This window comes from Strongylocentrotus purpuratus, unplaced genomic scaffold (genome assembly GCF_000002235.5).
Source record: "Strongylocentrotus purpuratus isolate Spur 01 unplaced genomic scaffold, Spur_5.0 spur5_scaffold_8, whole genome shotgun sequence".
Classification (NCBI taxonomy): domain Eukaryota; kingdom Metazoa; phylum Echinodermata; class Echinoidea; order Camarodonta; family Strongylocentrotidae; genus Strongylocentrotus; species Strongylocentrotus purpuratus.
Genome location: NW_022145614.1, coordinates 10894633 through 10912485, shown reverse-complemented (window position 1 = coordinate 10912485; position 17853 = coordinate 10894633). Strand labels below are relative to the sequence as shown.

The 17853-nt window shown below is 37.6% G+C and overlaps 2 protein-coding genes across 2 annotated transcripts; one reads left to right on the top strand and one right to left on the bottom strand.

Moving 5' to 3' along the window:
- The first annotated feature begins 1387 nt into the window (after window positions 1–1387).
- On the top strand, window positions 1388–3553 carry LOC105442496 (beta-1,3-galactosyltransferase 5-like). The gene is made up of 2 exons (XM_011674659.2): window positions 1388–1538; window positions 1813–3553. Exon 2 carries the CDS (start codon window positions 1880–1882, stop codon window positions 3014–3016), a length of 1137 nt encoding a protein of 378 aa, XP_011672961.1. The 5' UTR covers window positions 1388–1538; window positions 1813–1879; the 3' UTR covers window positions 3017–3553.
- Window positions 3554–4115: 562 nt separating this feature from the next.
- On the bottom strand, window positions 4116–12359 carry LOC763913. Its single transcript, XM_001200047.4, has 6 exons — window positions 11995–12359; window positions 11355–11541; window positions 10270–10655; window positions 7632–8272; window positions 7200–7373; window positions 4116–6143 (listed from the first exon to the last, which is right to left on the bottom strand). Exons 1-6 carry the CDS (start codon window positions 12111–12113, stop codon window positions 5665–5667), a joined length of 1986 nt encoding a protein of 661 aa, XP_001200047.3. The 5' UTR covers window positions 12114–12359; the 3' UTR covers window positions 4116–5664.
- Window positions 12360–17853: the final 5494 nt, after the last annotated feature.

Below are 17853 nucleotides of genomic sequence, written 5' to 3'. Positions count from 1 at the left end.
TTTTTCAAGGGGGGGGGGGGGGTTTAACATTTTTAAATCGGGCCGAAAATTTCGCAAGGACTCAGCCAGCCGCTGAATAAGCGAGGGGGGGGGGGTAAGAGGACACCTTTTTTTTTTGGGTCTCGAAATTTGAAAAATAGCCATTGGCACAAATTTTTGTTTATAATAAAAAAATATATAAAAAAATAAGGGGGGTTTCCTCCAAAATAAATACACACATAAAAAAAATACAAAAGGGGGGTTTAACCCCCACACCCCCCCCCCCCCTGCGTACGCGCCTGGGTCAGCTCTCTGTCAAGCCTACAAACTGTTTCTGTGGGACCTAAATTCAAAACCGAGCAACGTCTTTATTCCGAAAGACCGTGATTTTGTTATCGTCCGTCGATCTGCAGACGTAAATATTCAGGAATGATTGAAAGCCCATTGATTTGTACCTTCACACACACTCGTTTCAACAATGATGGCAAAATTGTGAAAATCACGATGGGAGGGGTGGCGAATGGGGGGGGGGGGGCTTAAAGAATCTCAACGTACAAATTAAATCGATTTCAACTTACTGATTATGAAATCAACAATTATAGAAGGTCCAAATGACCTTCATAGAGCAGCTCAAAATCGAGTGGTGGTTTTCTTGCTGAACCAGTAGTAATGGATGACTGTGAAGTCAGATGCTTTGCCCCTCTTGATGCGATGGTGCGGATACGCCATACTGATCAACCAGTACACGAGACTACACGCACGAGACATCGATGAAGGCAGAGAATAAATAGTATCAAGGACTTTACATAGTCATAAAGGTCATAGGTAAAGACAAATAACGTTACTAACTATAATAAACTCAACAAAAGTGTTGGATATCCGTGGCCCCGTAACACAACGCTTTTGAACGTACAATTGTTTATTGCACAGATTTATCCATGCATGTGGCCCAGGACTAGATACATGAATAATTGTCGTGATCATAGATTTTCTTTCTTTTTCTTAGTAATGAATTACATACATGTACATGACACGGAGAAACGTGGAGTATTTCTTGTAGTAATTTATTTTTGCCTTTTCCCTCCTTTGGCTGATGTTTTAAGTTTGATTACCAAGAAATCTTCTGTTTTGATTGACGTAATTTCGTGTGTAAATTTTGTGTAAACTTTGCTGGAGTAAACTTTTATTTACGAAATTATGTATTGAATGAATTTAAAATCCAAGATCTCGTGATCTCAAAATACTTATTCTTCTTAGTTACTTCTTTCCCTGTCTGTTATTCGAATGATCAACAGTTCTAATTAACATCAGCTTTCCTCGTTTCCATTGAAAATCAGACAAACTAAATGTCAAAAAGGTGAAAAGTGTTTACTTCACTCTCTGAGTACATGTATAAACAGCAGAGCCTATGCTATAGGTCGAGTATTCAAATTTCGTGCGTTTTTAGGGTTTTAAATATTCGGAACTTGACTCTTGAAAATACTGACGGCTCCTACATTTAGTTGAATTCTACAATCAAAAGTAAACGTGTTCGATTAGCCCATCTCTCACAACAAAAGGTGCGTACCACAATATTTTTTTCTATGAAATTTTGATATTTGACGTATATAACCGTTACTAGTTAATAGTTAAACCATAATACTGTAGAATGAAATTCGTTTTTGTTTCCATCTGCTATGTTAGTTTGTTTTTTCTTATTTTTGGCTCTGTGCAGATCATAGTATTACACGTTTGGGCGGTATATAAGGACATCCTGGAATTATATAATCCGTGCATTAAAGTTGGCTTAAAAGCAAATATTGATTTCCTATGTTGTTATCTTTATTTTCCTAGCTTGCAAATTGTACCGAATGTTGAGCGTTCACAACTACGTCGTAATTATCTGCGGCATTCTGAGTTGATGTTATACGAGGTGAAAGGACAGTCAGGTACAATGGCGAGGGTAATGAAGATCACAAAATTGATTTGCTGCGTGACCCTCCTGTTTGGAATTATCGGCACTTTGTGGCTGGGGCTTGGCGTCAAGACCTTAAACGATAGACGCCCTGGAGCAATATTACGACTTACTAGTGATAAAAGGGAGCACCTATCCTTGTCTCATAAAGGTGCAGAAGCCAACTCGAAAGATGAGAAGGGCCACTCCAAGAACATTGGGATCCTCATCCAACATTCATGGACACCCTTTTCAGCCAAGCATGATTATAAATATTTGTTAAATAATCGCCTCAAATGCGCCGACAAAGGTGGGAAGCTTTATGAGAAATTATCTGTGATTGCCATCGTCACTTCGGACCCGAGGAACGTCGACCGAAGAAACGTGATAAGGATGACATGGATTCGACACGCCATCGAGAATAAGATTGCCATCAAGGTCATGTTCATAGTGGGCGTAACGTCCGATGGGTCTATCCGGAACAAGATCAAGCACGAGGCTTTCCTCTACAAAGACATCATTCAAGAAGCTTTCCAGGATACTTACCTTAACCTGACGGTCAAGACCATTGGCGCCCTCAAGTGGGCCACCCAGTTATGCCCTCGGGCAAAGTTCTTCATGAAACTCGACGACGATGTCGTTGTCAACATAGGGAACCTGACAGGCTTTCTCGATGTCTTTGTGCCGTCGGTCAACTACCTCGGTGGCATCGTGCAGGTCGGGTCCATTCCATTTCGTAATCCACAAGATAAATGGTACACACCTGAAGAACTCTACCCAGAAGCCACCTACCCTCCGTATCCAGAAGGGAAAATATACATCATGTCCATGGACGTTGCAAAGAGAATCTACCATCACACCAAAACATTGCAGATTTTCCCCTGGGAGGACGTCTTTATTGGAATTTGCGCCAAACAATTGAGTATAGTTCCCCAGAACATTGTCAACTTCCACGGCGTATGGACAGTGCGAAGTGAAGGTATAGGGATCATTAAGACTGATGAAACATTGGCAAATTTGAATTTCCTTTATGTCTTTTATGACCTTACAATAGGGGAAATGATAGAAATTTGGCAAGCATGGATGTCAAACAGTTGGGATTAACATTCTGTTAGATTATCAACTTATTTATTCTATCTAGCTGTCTTTCATTATATATAAGGTAGATGAGATTTGTTCATAAGGAAAAGAACTCGTGATGAATATTATCTTTCAGCGGGGAGAGTCAAGCAAAGAGTTGTAAGATGGACTCTGAAGTGTAAAGTAGCTAAGGTCCACCTCAGGTGAAAATTACTGAAGGCCAAGAAACATCATATGATTATGTATATACCATATTTAGTTTAATAGATCCAGCATTTTGAGAAAGTGGAGGGGGTTATTTTTTTCAACATTCATATTTCACAGGAACGCTGTATTGGAAACCATGTCATGCCTTCAAAGTACTAAACTTATGATCTCTCAAATAGGGAAGGAGTGGAAATATTAAACAAATAAATGATTGAATTAATCAATAACTAAATAATAAAAATCAAAAAAAGAAATAGAGGAATTTACAATATAAATGAAGGCTTTCAGATCATATCTATTATTTTATGCCAGTGTCATAATGTAAATTTTGTGCATATGATTCTACACTTCTAGCTCGTGAATGTTTTTCAAATTTGTTAGCTTTATAACATTAAACGGGACAGCATATAATATTCCTCAGAAATATATCGAAATGTCAACGCACTTTGAGAGAATATGAGGCAGTCATGGTTTTATTGGAAACTTTCAGATTACCGTGCCATGCCGAGCAGTCCCCTATATTTGCATAGTGGTCGTGGCAAACATAGTCAATCAATCTTCTTCGATGGGGGCAGGCATACATCCCCCACATTTGAGGAAGGGGAGGGGTGGCGTGTACAAATATACGCCACGGTTCAATTGAATGTAATGTTCAAATTAATCAGCTGTTGAACATTTTGATAAAATTGATATGCGTGACTTTTAACAAGTGACATTTTTCTTTAAAATGTTATTAAAATACTTTACTCGAGTTTGAAATGTCCTAAAAATTTGTCCTTTTATTCTTCAAAATGCATCTCCATTTCATTAGTCGTGTGTGTGTGTGTTCACTTGAGAAAATATTGGCGCCTGATTGTGGTCAACCCCCCCCCCCCCCCCCCCCCCCCCCCCCCCCCAAGGATAAGATATACGCCACTAACATTTTATAACAGTCATATGCAGTCCAATAGGCTTGTTTGCTGATGTTATGCATACTTCTTGTTGAAAGGTTTATCTTGACCTCCCCAAAAGCTTGTCAGAGGCTTGTCAGACATACATATAGCACAGTGAATGTAGGCAAAGTGGATTTTATCTATAGAGATGCCAATATGTATTTAGCAGGTGAATCAGATATATTTACATACATGTAGATACACATGCATAAACTGAAATACATAAGTAATCAGGTCTATTAAAAACACTCGCTTTTCATGAAACTATGAAAGCATCTCTATTTGGACTGAGTACACCTTGCAACATTAATTCTGGTACGCGAAATAAGCCTCTCGCCAGCTACCGGGTCGTTCAGGGTAACTTTTGTTCCACAAATGTGCTTAAAAGGTTCGAATAGATGAGTAAACTGGTAATCTAAAACCTGTTACTATCCAGCGTGCAATCAAAAGTCAGAGAATGAACAGGTATTAAATTTGTTCTATTTTGTCTGCTTTTAATTTATTTTACTTCACTTATATCTTTTTTACTAAAATGTAGAAAGTGATGTTTATCTAAAGAGAAACTGTAATCATTATGAATGTATGCGAGTGTTAACTTTGATTACAAAAGTCTTGTTTTCAATGGGAGACAACAAAAAGTAGTCATACAGTGTTCCAAGTGAGTGGCTACATGTATGTTACAAAATATGTATACCTTTTTCACCTGATTTTGTTGTAGATATTAAGGATATCGTAACAACGAAGTCGATTAACATTCATGTCACACATAATATGATTCTTTAAGACCACTATTTCGCTGGGGATGGGATAGGGAGATGACGCCTCTTACTTGAAATTAAATTTTCTATTCTCTAAATTTTGTGATCAAGTAAAAATTGAACGCTTTATTTTGGTCAAGAGTATAATTTTGTCATCTAATTGCATCAGATATTAGTTTTGAAAATGCAAAATCGGGCTCCACGTTGTTCAGCGGTTGCCCGGTTATTGGTATTTTAAAGATATTCAAATGTTTTAAATTATCACATTTTGCTTAAACATTAAAAAAAAACTTATTTTTTCAACGATAACTTTGTATTCTTAAATGCAGCCGAAGTACTCTCAATCTATATTTTATTCTACCAGTAGGAAAAGATGAACTCCCTTTGAGTCAAATTTATTTTGTCTTTATTAGAATAATAACATCATTTCCAAGCCGTGAGGAATTCGTCACTCGAAACAAAACCAAAATGGGCATGTTATGATAATTGGTTATAAGACCACTTATAGTATAAGTAGTCAATGTATTTTGTTGAAGGTTGATGAAAATTCATTTCCAAGCAGATTGATAGTTTTTGAAGACATTTTAACGGTGCCGGCTAGTGTGACAGACTCCGAGTCTATATTGTAGATACGCCTTCAATCTATGGTGATTGTCATTTTGTGACCCAGTGCACGTTATACAATTATTGACTAATAAAAACACAATACTGAAGTAGCAAATGTCAAAACATGAAACAAATAATGAAATTAATAGGTGGAATTGATGCACAGTTATCATACAAGAACTTGCTCCACACTACTACTACTCGAGCTTGAGGTCCTCGACTTCTGTTTCTCCTTGTCGAAAATGAATTTCCCAACGTCTTCTATGTTCATGTGAGGGTGGACGCCGACTTCCACGCCCAAATCGCGACACATCTCCGTCAACGAATCGATGTTGGACTGCGAAAGTCGCAAGTAGCGGCATTGCAGGACTTGCAGTGGGTCAAAGTTCATCGATGTATCGGCGGCGTGCTGGTGCCTCTGAGCTGCCGCGTGAGGGTTGACGTGCTGCATCGCGCGAACTTGAGCACGGAATCGACGGGCTTGAATAGAGTTGCTCGAAGGGTCGTATGCCATGGTGCTGCCGACGTTGCCGGCGATGAGCTCCTCGATGTTACCACTGCCACCCTCGCCCTTGGTGTTTGTATAGAGGGCTGAGCGAAGATCATTCAGTACCTCCATCGGGATGTGGATATGACTGTGTGAAGCATCTATCAGTCGAGGAGGGAGAAAGGGGCAACAGGTGCTCTTACAATGCTACTAAATATATGGGAAGGGTAACCATTGACAACCACACCAGTGGTCTTTTGCATAAATGTTCAATATTCAGCAAAACTTCTAAAATCGAACGCAGATAAACTTTCAACCAACAAGGATCATGAATCTTGGACTTGCATTTGATTTAGGGGAAGGGGGAATTTACATGCAGATTTTTCAATGCAAGAGGCCTTGGGTCAATTTACTCTTGCCCGAACAGTTTGGGATTAATATATGCTCTAAAAATTAAACTATTACTTTTGTATATTATTGTGTTTCTGTTTTTTTTAATGCAAATTTAGAAATAAATTCAATTCAATTCAATTCAAACAAAACCCTAATAAATGAAAAAATGATTGAGTGAAAGTCAAGATGCGTTCGATTGTTTGAGTTTAATCACAACTTTCATACTGGAAAAGATTATACATGTATGTCTCGCACTGGGTATTAGATATCAAGATGATGTATACATGAACGACAATGGCTTCGGCATCACTTTGCGCTTGGTCTTATTTTATCATTGAAATAGAGTTGAGGGCTAAATCAGAGTTGCGATTGTGTTTCAGGACAGTTTTAGACAAGCATTAAAAACTGACCGTCATGACATTTGAGCAATTGTTGTCGGAGCATATATTATTATGTCAATCATTGCGTCGTTGAAATTTCATTTTTGTTTAAATATAGGCCTACATGTATGACATGCATCTTCTCAGTAAATAAGTGCCAATAGGATTCGTTTTGATGGATAAGATTTACATCTTCTTAGAACTTTTTTGGCCAATGGAAATGTATCAAAGAGTTCTGGGAAGCTATTAACTTTTTCTATCAATAATAAATTATTTTGGCACAACCATGTTATGGAAAGGAGTAAGAAAAGTTTATTCCAACTTTATGTGCAACAGTGAAGTAAAAGTTTGACACTTAGCACTCCATATAGTCTTGTGAATTGTGATGATATCAGTGATGAGAAAAGTGGTGACGAACCTTAAATGATCAGCCAAAACACTTACCTTTAGATTTTGCTTTCTTAACATGTTCTCGTCTTGAATCATGGTGGTCCGTCGTTTTGTCATGCCTGGACTCGCTGCTTAATTTAACAACATGGGCACTCTTACTTATATTCTTCTTTCCTTTTGGAGAAGTTTGTTTCTGCGTTGATTGCTCTTTCGAATGTGATGGTTTTCCTTTTTAAAAAGCCAACGAAAAGAAAATTATGAAAACATATGCGTCATTGAATAATGATTATGCGATATCACATGACAAAAATTCAGAATTAAAAGTTAGAAGTGCTTTATTGGGGTCGTGGAAAAAGAAGGGGGGGAATGTTTTTGTGTTTTTTTTTTGGGGGGGGGATAGGTTTTTTTTTTTTTTTGGTACGGCGATTTACCGCGCCATCTCTGAACAAGCCTTGACAGTGTAAATAGTCATTTAAATGTACTTACGGTCGGATTTCTTCCTGTCCTCTTGAGCTTGACTGACAGATGCTCGGCGTGCTGCAACAACATGGTCGCTTTTACCCACCCTGCCCTCTTTCCTTGTCGTAGCGACAGCGCCCTCTCCTGCTTTATCCTCCTCTTTCTTTTTCTCTTCCTTGAAATGGACTTTATGATCACTACTTGTGTGGCTGGATGAATCATCACCTTCGTCCAAGCCTTCATGACACTCAAGCTTAAGGACTGTTTCTGATTCTGCCGACTCGGAACTTGAATGGTCACTTGATGTCCGGGGAGGTGAGCGGTGCTTCTTGCCCTTTTTCCGATGTTGTTCTTGGCCCTCCTCCAGGAGTGCTTGCCCACTGAAGAGTCTGCTCGAGAGGAATCGACTGGGGATGGCCATGCCGTGAGAGGACGTTGGCGGTCCTGCGATCATGTGGCCCGATTCTCTGGAGCGAGGTCCGCCGCCTGCTAGCAGGTGACTGGACGCCTTGGGACCTTGGTGCTGACTGTGCATTGAGGTGTTCAGGGAGAATCGACTACCCGTCATGTCGCCGGGTCTGGCAAGCATCATTTGAGACCCTTTCATCCGATCTTCCATTAAAATGCTGGCTCGGTGATGCATAGGGCCACTCTTGGGATCCATGTAGCTGCAAGAAAGGAATCCAGATGCATTGAATATTATATCTTGACTTTCTTCCTTCTCCCCTTTCCTGTCTTATTCGTTTTCTTCCTCCTTTACTGACGAGTTTATTCACATCCTCTCTCCTATACTTTCCTTCTCCCTTGTACTTTGGTTTCTTGATGACGTAATGTTACGTCAAACCTCTTTCGTACACGCTTTTTCTTACTTGCTTCCGTCTTATTTCGCTGAGACATGATCATTCGTGTTCCCATTTTATGGGGATACTCGGGTGCGTATATTTTAATGCATACCAATATTATTTTTTCAAAGTCAAATAAAATCGTTACCAGGGCTCTCACTTAACTTTTTTTCTTGGTTGCCAGCCGGGCATCCTATACAGTTTTTTAGGTTGCCAAATGGCAGTTTAGGTGGTCACAGTGAATATGTTTAAAGGGGTTTGTGTAATGCATAAATCTGCCATCGGGTCTGTCGCAATTGTCGCGCCATCGAAATTACCATCCTCCATGGTAACCATGGTAATCATGGTACCAAACAATAAAATACATTGTTTGATGACCCTATATTTATCGTTTGATACTATGGTAACCATGGTGGATGGTAATTTGGACAACAAAATCATGGTTACCATGGCACTTTTTTTTGTTGTAAGGGGCGCTACTTGAAATCTTGAATTAAAATATTTAAACTAGAGGGTCTATAAAAAAATCATAATTAACTCAGTGCCCGGTACAACAGTCAGGGAAAAAATTAAGTTTTTCATTTCAGGGGCTCCATTTCAGGTTTTGGGGGACATTTTTGGGGGGCTACTTTTTCAACTTCCGAGAGCTTTTTTTTCATTTCGAGGGCTCTTTTTTCTGGGGCTACTTTTTCATTAATTCATAAAAGAATAGTTTGTTGAGATTTTTTTTTGTATGCTAAGGTTTAATTCGGGCTTCCTGCGTCATAATTACCCATTCAAAAAGAAAGCATTTATCTAGTTAAAAACCTAAGTTTTAATGCATTTGACTGTAACATAATAGATTGTGATTATTCTGGCCATGACCATGTTCAGATCTTCTACTGAATTTCGATAATCATTTTTTTCAAAGTAAAATTTTCACAAGAAAATCAGACAGTCGTTTAAAAACTAAGACATAAGTAACACTTTTACTAGTTCTAAGCTCAGGTTTCATACCTCGATTCACGAACCTACTTTGAAATCACGGCAATAATGATGCAAACAGATAGCAATTTCAAAGTGTTGTCAAGTCTCTTCGACTCTAGCTCAGCTCAGCTCAGCTCACACAGCAGCTGCAGTGACACTGCACTGTGCAACTGAACTGTCAGTCACGATCATTTTCTCCGATTTTCTTGTGAAAACTTATTTGAAAAATGAATATCATGGCGAGAATAATCACAAAATAAGCTTTGATTTCATACCTCTATTCACGAAAACTATATACAATAGCGGCAATCATGATGGAAATTGATTGCAGTTTAGCGATCTTTTTTAGCAAATGGTCTAGGTTCAGCTAATATGATCTATCGAAACAAAATCGACCGCAAAAAACTCGATCCCTGCGCTCCGTCTCGCAACCGCGAAAATGTACGTCTTTTCGCGTACACGTGCGTGCGACATGGTAAGCCAGGTGAATCAAGTTTTTTATGACCGAATTTGTGTATACAATTTTAGACGGAGATTCAGCGCGCGTGTGCGTGCCGACCAAGAAATGCACACAATGAATACAAAGCTAGTAGAGAGCGGCCGCTCGTAATCGTTACGGGGGCCGGGGCTATTTGAGATCATTTCCTTTTTTGACATTTATTTTGTTGGTTGCCAGCCGGGCAGCCAAGACGGGACTTTTAGGTTGCCCGGTGGCGTTTTAGGTGGTCAATGGCACCCGGGCAACCGCTAATTTCGAGCCCTGGTTACTTGACAAAGCCCCAAGGGAGACAATTTGTAATAACAAAATTAAGTTTAAAATCAAATGAGACACACTTGGAAGGCTAGTTTAAACTAACCTGTGAGATGGTCTCTTTTTGTTTAGTCCTTCTCTGTTCACTTGTTCCTTGATGGTGTGTCCATATCCAGCCGGCTGGTGGACTGGAGGGGGTCCTTGGGTCAGCTCATACGACGTCTGCGGGCTGATGCCATTACTCATATGTCTTGATCCTGGGACCTGGCCGACGCCGCCATCGTGCACGATGTCGATAGATTGACGCCTGTGGGTCAGAGCCTGATGACTTGATCTTCCTCTATGGAGACCCGACTGGGAAGATGCTGGTGGACCCGTGAGTTGCGACCTAGAACCTATAGCTGCACTGTGAATGGATTTACCCCCCGTCAACTTTCCACCGTTTTTTGACCCGTTGTGCAAATGACCCGTTGGGTGGTTGACCTGTAGAATCTGATGAATCGAGAGAAATCCTTTCATAAATTTAAAACATTGTTTTCTTCTTTTTATATATTCCAAGTCGCTTGGTCAAGCACTGAACGTATTGCGATATAGGGTCATCCTCCATTATCATATAATTGGACAAACGTGTTCTTTGCCCATTGTCTACACTTTAAAGCTTTTAGGGGGAGGGAAAGGCCGGTGTACTTTTGGGCGAATTAAATTTGTCATATAATCGTGGACAAGTTATGGTCGATTCCAAATTAGTTTATATAATGCACATTGCACACAAATAATCTTAAAAAGTGCTGGCATGGGTTTGGTCGGGGAATAATATTCCTAATAAAGATCGATTTTATGATCATCTAATTTTTTCACATTTCCCTTTCATTTTTCACATCTTCCTCATTACGTTTCTTTCTTCCTTTTTTGTGAATCCAATATTATAGACCCAAAGTTATGTGATATAAATGTGCTTCCAATATAACAAATTAGGTTCTAAATGTGTATTAACAAAAGATTTTGAAAAGAAGCAACTGAATCAGGAATGATTCTGGTAGCTAGGTTACCACTATATTTATTCATTGCATAACAATCTTCAACAGATTATTTCATCTTCCACGTGTAGTAGAAGATCTCATACCAACGTCACATAGACATTGACATACCCCCCCCCCCCCCTCTCCCAACCGCATAGAATGACAAATTTACCATGTTAGTGTTGCTGTCCGTCCGATTCCCGTACAGACGAGAGTTGGTTCGAGACTGAGAGCGAGAATCGGGCATGTCGGGATGTCGTCTACATTTCTCATCTTGTAGCTTGGTGAGCTGTCTCATTAGTTCCTTCTCCTCCTGGCGATTGATGTGATCCTGGACCTTTTTGGCACTTTTCAGCGACCTACGTCAATATCATGATATGAAAACATCCATATGATAAATATAATAAACGGCGAATCAGCTAGCCGGCTAATAAGCTGGAGGGGGGCACTATTTTTTACCCAATTCGTGATAAAATATTTATTGGTGTTATCAGATTTTCGAAATCCTCCCAATTTGTTGAGATAGCGGACTTAGATCTAACTTAGTTAGGTCACGCGCGAACTATGGTCACTCATAAAGTCATATTCATAACATAGATCTAGGCCTAACTTTGTTAGAGCCAGAAGTCTAGGCTAGGGCTAGACTCTACTCTCTAGGTCTAAATTTTTGTCTAGAGTCTAGAATCTACTGCCAGATAGACCTAGATCTAATTGATTATCAATTTTGAAAAATATTCTAGATGTAGCCTAGGAGTAGGACTAGACTAGACTATGTCTATCTAGTCTAGATAAAATGATTTAGATCTGCTTACCTTTCCTTATGACGCAGGGTTGACATTTCTTTCTTGTTGGTGACACCCACTGTGTGCACAATGCGAGCATCCATGGTTGGATCTCGCTCCATCTCGCCTAGGCCCTTCACCGACTTCATCTTCCCGGCCAGCCACTCCCTCCCGAAGACTCAAGCTAGCCGAGGCCCTAGGCCCGGGCTTGGTTTAGATATCTCGAACTTTGTCCTTCAATAAATCTTACTTAGAAGCGTTAGATGTCTAATCATAGCCCTTCGTATTTGGATATCTTAAGTAGATGTAGACTTCCTGTGTTCCTGTTATGAATACCGATTATTTTAAGACTAGATCTAGATCTAGATCTAATTCGTGATGGGAAAATGTATTTGATGCCGTCGTTCACTTTATTTTTTTTATAACGCGCGCACGTCACGCGTTCAATTTAATTTCAAAGCGCAAAACAAGCGCATCGATGACGCATATTATGCTCTTACTATACTAAACCACATACAAATTGCTTGAGCGTATACGCGTATTTATGTTCGCGTAATTATGTAGCTATGACGTAATTAGGAAATCATGACCTCATATAGCCATAGTATTTGCAAAAGTTTGTTGAACTCTAATTATGTAAACAAAGCTTGTCGAAGTTTGTTTACATGAAAGAAAGGTTACCATTTGACCTACATCGTACATGTGATGGTTATCAATATATGTGATGATTATTTTACCTGACTGCATGCTAAGAAAGCATAAATGCTTGTAAGTAAGCAACCAGACCGCCAACGCCTTTAGGTCCTCTCCAAGGGACCTGGTACTGGTAGTGAGGATTAATGCCTTACCAAATGGCACTATAGCGCATCGCCTTGGTTTCGAACCCGGGTCACCGGATTACGAGACCACTGCTCTACCGACTGAGCTATCGCGCCTCCACATGTATTCTAGGATCGGAAAAAGTGGGGGGGGGGGGTGATCCAACGGGAGAGAGAGAGAGAGAGAGAATAAGAGGTTTTATGAGTATGGGTTTTATTCCAAGGGAATAACAGACTTCATCTCTCGACTAATTTAGATAAAGTTATTCTTGAAAAATTTAATTCATAGAATTATATCACCTTCTTCATTTGTATGAATTCGTGATTATTAAGGAGATCTAGTAAAATTTAAATTTGCGAACAGTGACCGCTAAAAGATTTTTGACCATAATTGATTTATTATGATTGATGCACAAGTATTAAAGGGCGTTAACTGTCTTTTGTTATTATTGGCTTCATTTAAAGATATAGACCAGTTTTGGAAACGCCCACGCTCAAAAAATTAAATGGAGCTCTTATTACCGATCATGTAAAAAAATATGTTTTGTCTAATGCGTGATGATACAAATTTTGACGGGAAACCGCCTACTTATTGATATATTTGGTTAATTATCATATTGATCCGGCCTGGATGGATATCGCGAATGCACTGAAACATTGAACATTTGGGCATATATTTCTGCGATTTTTTTTCTTTTCTTTTCCTTTCTTGCGAATTAGGTTGAAGTATTGCCATCTAAGCCTCTGAAGGCAATATGTAAACAATATTGAATGGATATTTGGCACCCAAAACCCTTGAACCGCAATTTTACCGCTACCGGTCTTTACCTTTAGAGAATAGAAACTCTTTTCTGATGCGATAACAACATGTTATATTTAAACTCATACACCTCGGCCTGATGTAGCAACTCTTCATAACTTCGTGTGCCGCTTGAGACCAATGTCTTTTACACCCATTTCTTGATGTAATATTTTTTGTGGTGCTTGATTTACTGGGTTTTTCGGTCTGGAGATCAAAACATTCATTTCAAGTTTAGAAATAATCACACAATGAATTTAGGCTTCCCGATGGGACCGTTGAATTTCATGCATAAGTTATTTATAATGAATTACCCAGCAGTGGACTGTGTTGGGATGCATTGATGTGCTGGTTGGTTCTCTTGTCTGAACACGGTTTTTGTTTTAAATATAAAAGCCAGTTCTTTAAAGGGAGGTAAAGGTAATTTGTACATAATTATAAATCCATCGAGATGTATGATGAATACGTGTTCTTGAAGAAAAAAATATTGAATTATTATTCATTAATCCACCGACGATACGTTCTATGATATACACAGATTTAAGTTTTCTTCTCATGGGGACAATCGGAAGATATCATGAAGCTCCTCCATAAGTTTGGGATTTGTTGTTCTTTAATGAACATAAAGTGTCACTTCTTTGTCTAAAATATCTGTGGAATATTTTTGTGCCATTTATCTTTCTACAAATTGGTCTGTTCAATGCCACAATGGTGATACAATTATTTGTTTGTATTGAAATGATCAATCCCGACCCCTTCCTTAAAAAAGGAATAACTCCCTCTGTTCCGAATAGCGTTTTTATCCCTCTCGCACCCCTCCCTTTCACTCCCTTTCACTCCCTTCGCTCTCTCTCTCTCTCTCTCTCTCTCTCTCTCTTATATTTACCCACTTTTTCAAAAAAAATGTGAATGTGCCAGGATTATTGAGATACATTTATTCGTAACGGATGAATGAATTAATTTGTATCGAGTCACTTCACAAAGACGTATGCATTAAATTTGGTGACATTACAAAAAAGGCTCATTGTATCCAATTAAAACTTGGATATCATCAATCTGCTTTCTTTAAAGAAATCTGGTATTAAATTGGGATTGCCTTTTAAATCTTACAGACCATGTATTAATATCAATGGCAGTATTGTATGCTTTAAATTGGGTTACATCTTCTCAGTAATAATAGTTGTAGATGTATATCATTTATATCTGATGTGATTTTCAAGTGCACCCTTGTGTTTGAGAAAGAAAATGAGTTTGGATAAATTACAAATGTGTCTCAAAACTTTTCTTTCATATTCATATCCAGAATATTTCCTTATTTATTTCTGCTTGATGACAATATTATATTTTACATAATCATTTTCATGAACTTGCCCTCATGCTTTATAAGGCACTAGTGACAAATTTAATAAAACCAAACAAATCGGTGTCAATTAATATGTACAGGCCTGCAGCACAAATATTTTGAGAAATTAAATTATAATGAAGTATTCAAAAATTTAAGACCCCTTTTACTGAAACATGATTCATTTTGTTGCACGTTCACCCGATTCACACAATGAACTAAGTATGAAGCGCTATTACCCGCCTAAATATAAATGTAAGAAACATATAACAATCATAATAGTTAAAAATTAAAATAAATAACCAACAATACATATTGCTTATTTCATTACTTGATTCATTCAAAGCTGGAAGTCTTTGGATCAAAAAGCACAGCATATGTTAATAATGAAGAAATGATGTAAAATACATAACTATGCATATTTGTATTTAAAATTCTTCTTCATTATTTAAAACTGCAATTCCTTCAATGTAAATTTCCATGGCAACAGGATAAATGAATTTAAATAAAATGAACAAGTGTCCATTACGTCATTTCATTATAATGGCATTGTATTTGTTGATTTATTAATAAGCCGAGAAACCGGAAGAAATGGTCTCGGAAAAGAGTTACAAATATCAAGATCAGGACATCAAACACTCCATAGACATTAACCATTGTCTTGTCCTAATATAGATTTGTTATGATGATTAACATAAAGGATATTGTCTTTTGGAGGCCAGAAGGATGTTAACTCATACCAATTTATATGAAATATAATAGGGCTCCAAACAGACAATAGTTTCCTGAATACTATCGCACATGTCCATTACCAGATACTCTTATGAACATGCAGATCCAGGTTCAAAACAATGATGCATTTACATGTAGTATCTATTAGATGAAGGACTTTAATCGATTGATTGCCAGCATGCACATAATGGCTTTACGTGTGGATTATGGTGTTGTGATCACAACTTGACCCGACTCATGCACCTTGTTCTTCCTATGAGACGGTGCTTTATGAATAACAAAATTATCAGCAAACTACTAATTTTGTTTACAGTTACAGACAAAGGGCCAATGTAAAGGATAAATGTGTGAATGAGCTACTCATAAGTGGATTTGGACTTTGTTCATTTGACGCAGTAACCAGCATTGATTGTACAGCCTTTGTTTTTGACACAATATACAAATTAAATATATTAGCACAGAAAATACCACTTAGCGTTCCAATTTGAATACACTTACAATGAACATAATTATACAGGTAAATATTACACTAACTTCTTCAACAGAAGAAGAACAATATTCAGGAAATTACTGATTTAGATATCTTTACAAGTTTCCTTTAAATTTGTAGGAATTCTATTTCAATATGACCACTACAGCATACCCTTAATTGTAGCTAGTACATAGCCTATTAATCACATGCTCTAATATCATGATTACCTAAAACATAAAGAAGTATTTCATTTCCTGAGATAAAAGAGGGTACAATTTTTTTAACTTTCCCATTATCAAATAATTTCCTGCCATTCCAACTTTATTTCCTTATTCTATTGGTTTCTGTTTCTGATATAATGAGATTCCACTGTATGAAACAAATCATGTATTTATTAGATTTTACATATTTAGATAACTTATGTTTCAAATAAAGCATAATTATGTCCAAATTCAAGAAGGCTTTGAAACAACAGAAAGGAAATTTAACTTTAACAATTGGCATTTACAAGTATTGATTGCCACAGAGTTGATAACTTACAAACTTTTGGGAATGCAAAAGCCCCTTCTACATCCCGCCCGCCCCCATCCCCCCCCCAAAAAAAAAAAAAAAAAAAAAAAAAAAAAAATTAAAAATGACACAATATATAATATATAACTTTCCCATTATCAAATAATTTCCTGCCATTCCAACTTTATTTCCTTATTCTATTGGTTTCTGTTCCTGATATAATGAGATTCAACTGTATGAAACAAATCATGTATTTATTAGATTTTACATATTTAGATAACTTGTGTTTCAAATAAAGCATAATTATATCCAAATTCAAGAAGGCCTTTAAACAACAGAAAGGAAATTTAACTTTAACAATTGGCATTTACAAGTATTGATTGCCACAGAGTTGATAACTTACAAACTTTTGGGAATGCAAAAACCCCTTCTACATCCCCCGCCCCCCCCCCCCCAAAAAAAAAAAAAAATTAAATTAAGAAATGACACAATATATAATATATAACTTTCCCATTATCAAATAATTTCCTGCCATTCCAACTTTATTTCCTTATTCTATTGGCAGGGAATAATTTTCCTGGTATCGCATCGCAATTTGCTATGCATTTTTGCATGACTGCTATACAAAATATCTTTTGTGTAGCAGTTTTCTTCCATAGAAATGTACAGAATTTCATTTGAAATATTTATCCATCGGTTGAAATTGCTAATCAAAAAATTTGAGGAAAATTATTCCCTGCTATTGGTTTCTGTTCCTGATATAATGAGATTCCACTGTATGAAACAAATCATGTATTTATTAGATTTTACATATTTAGATAACTTATGTTTCAAATAAAGCATAATTATGTCCAAATTCAAGAAGGCCTTCAAACAACAGAAAGGAAATTTAACTTTAACAATTGGCATTTACAAGTATTGATTGCCACAGAGTTGATAACTTACAAACTTTTGGGAATGCAAAAGCCCCTTCTACATCCCCCGCCGCCCCCCCCCCCCCCCCCCCCAAAAAAAAAAAAAAATAAAAAATAAAAAATCAAAAAAAAATGACACAATATATAACATATAACTTTCCCATTATCAAATAATTTCCTGCCATTCCAACTTTATTTCCTTATTCTATTGGTTTCTGTTCCTGATATAATGAGATTCCACTGTATGAAACAAATCATGTATTTATTAGATTTTACATATTTAGATAACTTATGTTTCAAAT

Excerpts from the sequence above, each read along its gene's own strand:
- LOC105442496 (XM_011674659.2), top strand. The coding sequence starts at position 1,880 with ATGTTATACGAGGTGAAAGGACAGTCAGGTACAATGGCGAGGGTAATG.
- LOC763913 (XM_001200047.4), bottom strand. The coding sequence starts at position 12,113 with ATGAAGTCGGTGAAGGGCCTAGGCGAGATGGAGCGAGATCCAACCATG. Across the intron at positions 8,273-10,269 it reads AAAAAGAGACCATCTCACAG|CTACATGGATCCCAAGAGTG; the intron begins GTTAGTTTAAAC and ends CCTTTCTTGCAG. Across the intron at positions 6,144-7,199 it reads TAAGAAAGCAAAATCTAAAG|ATGCTTCACACAGTCATATC; the intron begins GTAAGTGTTTTG and ends CTCGACTGATAG.